Source organism: Triticum dicoccoides, chromosome 2A, assembly GCF_002162155.2.
Source record: "Triticum dicoccoides isolate Atlit2015 ecotype Zavitan chromosome 2A, WEW_v2.0, whole genome shotgun sequence".
Lineage (NCBI taxonomy): Eukaryota > Viridiplantae > Streptophyta > Magnoliopsida > Poales > Poaceae > Triticum > Triticum dicoccoides.
The window spans coordinates 760,373,342-760,378,947 of NC_041382.1; the positions used below are offsets into that span (position 1 = coordinate 760,373,342).

Consider the following 5,606-nt stretch of genomic DNA (forward strand, 5'->3'; position numbering starts at 1 on the left):
AGACGCAAGTGCAAAATCTGTAGAGGAACCCAATTTTTTCTTTGAGTGGCCACTGGCAATGGTGCAAGAAACATGCATGAGGCCAAAACATACACTATCTTATTATATATCACTAAATGACTTCTTATTATATATCACTAAATGACTTCTTATTATATATCACTAAATGACTTCAAGTATTGATGTAAAAGCATATGAAAATGAATAGTTGATAGAGTCTGAATATGGCATATGGCACATGCTCTATCACTGAAGTGATACACACTGGGTACAGTAGATCCTTTTTATCTCACCAAACGAGTAAATGCAAGTATCGACCGTAGTAAGCACATCCATTTAATCCTTCCTTGCTACAAATGCTAGTCACGTTTGATGATTCAAGTGCAAGATAGCACGTTTGACGAGAGACCGCTTGCAAGTCGGCTACAGAGGGTGCTATCCCCACGACACTGATCAGTATTGACATGAGTAAAAAATAGATGGAAAAAAACGCTAGAAGGAGGGCTTGAACCTCCGACCTTATGCTAGTCACGTTTGATGATTCAAGTGCAAGTTAGGACTTAGTAGAGACGAGAGACCGCTTGCAAGTCGGCTACAGAGGGTGCTATCTCCACGACACTGGTCAATATTGACATGAGTAAAAAATAGATGGAAAAAAACGCTAGGAGGAGGGCTCGAACCTCCGACCTTGTGGTTAACAGCCACACGCTCTAGCCAACTGAGCTATTCCAGCTAACTTGTTTTAAAAAGTTACGCAACATATAAAAATAGAAGGTTCTCTCACATGTACACATGAAGAGTGACGAAGTTGTTTGTTGTTGTTTGCACCTCCAGACGTACCCACCCACATGACGGTCGGTAAGTTTAGCTTTGGTAATCATGGGAAGTTTATAGCCAGATCAGGGCGCATGTGCAGTGCACGCATGCACGCGAGAGCTGAGACGACCGAGAAGCGCCGTCACAACGAACCAACGATGGTGTCCGGGGTGATCTATCTTTTCATTTGCCCTTTTGCGAGTCCTCGGCAGATCATAATGGTTTGTGACTGAAGATGCATGAGATGAGAGGTGATTGCTAAGGTGCAACCGAAAACCCGATCAATCCTTCGTTGAGTGATTTTAGTTCTAATCCATCCAATGGTAGACTGGTATCAGTCTGTGCCGTTCTATGGCAGATGCCATGATGTACAGAAGGATCTGAAATTGCAACCAGCACAGTTTGACTGGGCCGAAATAGACCGCTCTTTCCTTCACGCACTACCGTAAATATTTTTGCCTACATTAATCCTTTTTTTGCAAGAAACTGTGGATCTATTCATCTCCAATCATGATAGTACAATGAACACCAGAAATAATGAAAATTACATCCAGATTCATAGACCACCTAGCGATGACTACAAGCACTGAAGTGAGTCGAAGGCGCGCCACCGTCATCACCCCTCCCTCGTCGGAGCCGGACACAACTTGTTGTAGTAGACAATCGGGAAGTCGTCGTGCTAAGGCCCATAGGACCAACGCACCAGAACAACAACCACCGCTGATGAAGAGAAGCTTAGATCAGAAGGATCCAACCTGAAGACACATGAATAAAGACGAACAAAGACCGGATCCGAGCAGATCTACCAAAGACAACCACCGACCGAATCTCACGAGATCCACCAGAGACATACCTTCACATGCCCTCCGACGATGCTAGACACACCATCGGAACAGGGGCTAGACGGAAAGAACCTTATTCCATCTTCAAGAAGCTGCCGCCGTCTCGTCTTCTTGAGAAAGACACAAACCCTAACAAAACTTGAGGAAGCACTTGAAAACGGAGTCCTCCCACCGGCAAGGACCGAGATCCACCGTGTACCCATGACCCTAAGGCCACAAGAGCGTGGGAGATCAGCGGTGCCGCCGACGGAAGGCAAAAACCCTAGCCGCCTTTTCTTGGAGGAGAGACAAACTTAATTAACCCTTTGTGCTAAACAAAGCCTAAATTAACCCTTTACAATTAAGGCTATAGACCTTATATGACGCGCTTCTGCAATAGAGAATATCCAACTAATCTTTGTCAATTTCTAATAAGTGGTGTTTGGTTTTGTTACAGAAATAAAAAAATCACAATGTAACCATTGAACAAAGTCCTTGTAAAACACATAATTGTTTACTCATTTTCTATAGCATTTAGTACAATTAACATTAATAAAAAAATAAAAAAAGATATGTTGTATTGTGATGTAACCATTAAATGAGATTAATGTACAATAACCTAAGCAAGTTTGCAATATAATTCTACTAATGAGGAAACAATTGATATTAACCAAAACAATTACATCTATATGATTGAATAAACAAATGTAAAAACTTAACGGACTAAATTTTCAGTCTATAATAGTATACATTTAAAATTAATTACATAGAAGAATAATATACTTTTGCTGTTTCAAAATACTTTCCTTGCAAATGAGAATCTTGACAGGTCTCCGCTCGTTGATTTGAAGAAAGAAGCCTTGAGTATATCGAGGATGCTCAAGAATTTTAAAATTGCGAAAATTAATCGGCAGGCCAATAAGGTGACTCACGAAATTGCGAAGCTTAGCTTTATAAACAAACCTGATGGGATTCTTCTTAATAGTGTTATGTGGCGAATTTTGTAATGAACGATTGTAATAACATTATTAATTAATTAATATATGGGGGTTTTCAAAAAAAAACGTCGTTCTAGCTTTGTGTTAAGTCAATATTCTCTAAGGAACCAACTTTATAAAAACAAGTATAAATATCTACAAGATTAGATAAATACATTGTGAAGATATGTATTATGATGGAGGGTCAGTATCTTGGTTTTGCAGACGTTGGTAATAAAAAAATGACATGGACTGAGTACAAAGTTAGAATGACAACTAATTAAAAAACAGAGGGAGTTCGTTGTAATTGCAATTAAACATCATTGGCATTTAAAAAAAGAGAGGCCTTCCTCTTCTTTTTTGACAAACATGGTGCATATGGAGACGCCCATAATATGCACGCACAGTCATCCCTACGAACACACACACACACACACACCCTAAGCATCTGCGAGAGAATGGGCCAGTAGGTCTTGAGATTGACGAAGTCACCACATACACCTTGTAATCGACATGCACGTCATACCACTGAAAAAAGATGCCCCGGTCTTGGATTTCTATCAATAGAAACAATTATGTTACAAACACTAACCAAAAGTAAAGATAAGCAAAGGAAACCATTGATCTATCAGATTCAAAGAGACCACGGAAATAAGGCGTAGCTAAAGTATCACAAAGAAGATCAACAAAACAACCAATGCAATAGACATAGCAATATTTGCTCACATTAATTATTTCTCCCTCTTGCTCATTTTTAATTGTGTTCCTTCTTTACATTGTTCTTTAATATGTCAGCATTAATTTACTTCCTCATGTGGATGAAGCGATAAGTCCTAACTTTGAAGCACTACCTTTTATAGTGTTACCTAACCATAGGTAATCCTAGGCACGTATTAAAAATATATTAAAAACTTCCCATGCATTAACGATTGTTACTAGTCTATATAAGGCCGAGCGTCCAACAGATAATGACACTCACCTCTGTACCGCATCATCGCATCGTTTGATGGCGATTGTCTCGCCATCTACTGATTGTCTAGCACTCCTCACCTTTCTCATCTGCCTCCTCCGTTGTTGCGACGCGGGATATGATGTCGGGGTCTACAACCCAATAATCTTGATCCCAGGTATCAGTTGCCCCAACCTGGAGGCGCGGCTGACTGATGCCTACGTGCCGTCACTGCCCCACTGCGGTGCGCTCAAGGGGAAGGGGTGGTTCTCATTGTGGAACAACACATCTGACCTGGTCCGCCACAACTACGTGTCGTGCTTCGAGGAGCAGATGTGCCTCGTCTATGACTCTGCCCTCAAAGACTACCGGAACCTACCCGGTGTCGAGACGCATGTGCCAGACTTCGGCTCCGTCCATGGATTCACCTCAAAGAACCTCGATTCGTAAGTACACTCTGTAACAAGTAATCCATCTGTTGGCTTCCTACTACTTGCTGACGTGTCTACTGATCTACATTGGACATTTGCACGGTGTATATATTATGACCTTTTGGAAAAATCTCTAGTATGTCGAATGCTTTTGTCCCCAATGTATGGAGTTTGATTTGGGAACTGATCTTTACATTGCATATGTGGTGTTCAGGAGCCGTAAGGGATTTTGCATGACAAGGGTCCTCGAAGAGCTTCAGTTGCTTGGGTATCGTGACGGAGATACCCTTTTCGGAGCTCCCTATGACCCACGGCATGCTCCGCCACTGCCAGGCCAGCCATCTCAAGTGTTCTCGGACTACTTTGCCCGTTTCAAGGTTCTGGTGGAGCATGCAAGCAAGAAGAACCAGGACAAACTGGTCATCCTCGTCGCACACAGCTTTGGTGGCATGGCCACCCTCAAGTTCATTAATTGGACTCCCATAACATGGAGGAAGAAATTCATCAAGCACCTGGTCCTCATATCGCCTACACTTCCGGGAGGCTTTATGGAGGCGCTCACGAACCTCGCCTCAGGACCGAAACCGCTCGTTGTCCCGACAATTCCGCGCTTGAGTTTGCGGCCAATGTGGAGAACCTTTGCGAGTGCCCTTTTATTCCTCCCGTCTTCCCCGGTTTTTGGTCACATGCCGCTTGTGATTACCAAAAACAAGAACTACTCGGCGTATGACTACAAGGACTTACTTCCGGCAATCGGTTTGAAAACCGAGGTGGTGGAACGGGTGCTTTCGATGAAGCTGAGAGTTGATGCACCGATGGTGCCAACAACATACCTCAACGGTGTCGGCGTGCAGACGCCGGAGCAAGCAGTATACTGGGATGGTAACTTCAATGTAGCTCCCAAGAACGTATATGGTGATGGAGACGGGGTTATGAATTTGGTTAGCGTTCTTGCTCTCGTGAATGATTTGCATAGACAACAACAGGCTAACATACACTTTAAGTTCGTCAAGATTGTTAATACTACACACTCTAACATTGTTGTTCAGGAGCACTCGCTCAAGAAGATCATGTATGAAATTCTAGAAGCAAATCGCTGAGGAGTCATCATATGTTATTTCTGTTTTCCTTCATATTAATGAAGACTTCCAATTTTAGCAATTTCAACAATATTCAGGAATCTTAGCTGGACTCACGTCGTTGTATCAATGGATTGAAGTAGCTGTTCATAGCCGTGCACATGCACATCGGCTACATGCCTTCTTTTTTCCCGGTAATATTCAGCGAAAGTTCTCTGGGGTGCAACGAATGTTTTTGGCGGCAATTTATGCGCTGGGAGAATGGCAATTCTTTCCTGCCAACACGGCAAATTTCACGGAAAAATCCTCTGGTCAGAAGTTTCCATGTGTATGCGAAGAATTTGTCATAGAAAACGTTCACAATTGTCATGCTCCACCTCGAACGTTCGGTGGCTATTGACATCCTTTTTATTGGCAGAAACCCAGCCAGAATCGGTGTCACCAAGCGTCTGTTCCGTGGCAAATGTCTTTGTCAGAAAATAACATTCACACGCTCCTCCACGTGCCCATGCATGCTACTTGCAGTTAGCGTG

General features: G+C 42.7%; 1 protein-coding gene and 1 non-coding gene across 2 annotated transcripts; one reads left to right on the forward strand and one right to left on the reverse strand.

The window, feature by feature from the left end:
- Positions 1 to 659: 659 nt before the first annotated feature.
- TRNAN-GUU lies at positions 660 to 733 on the reverse strand. The gene has a single exon. It is a non-coding gene; the product is annotated as a tRNA-Asn (tRNA).
- Positions 734 to 3,608: 2,875 nt separating this feature from the next.
- LOC119352354 (lecithin-cholesterol acyltransferase-like 1) lies at positions 3,609 to 5,127 on the forward strand. Its single transcript, XM_037619022.1, has 2 exons — positions 3,609 to 4,009; positions 4,209 to 5,127. Exons 1-2 carry the CDS (start codon positions 3,621 to 3,623, stop codon positions 5,092 to 5,094), a joined length of 1,275 nt encoding a protein of 424 aa, XP_037474919.1. The 5' UTR covers positions 3,609 to 3,620; the 3' UTR covers positions 5,095 to 5,127.
- Positions 5,128 to 5,606: the final 479 nt, after the last annotated feature.

Coding starts and splice junctions, on each gene's coding strand:
- LOC119352354 (XM_037619022.1), top strand. CDS start 3,621: ATGGCGATTGTCTCGCCATCTACTGATTGTCTAGCACTCCTCACCTTT. Junction 4,010..4,208: donor ACCTCAAAGAACCTCGATTC/GTAAGTACACTC, acceptor TGTGGTGTTCAG/GAGCCGTAAGGGATTTTGCA.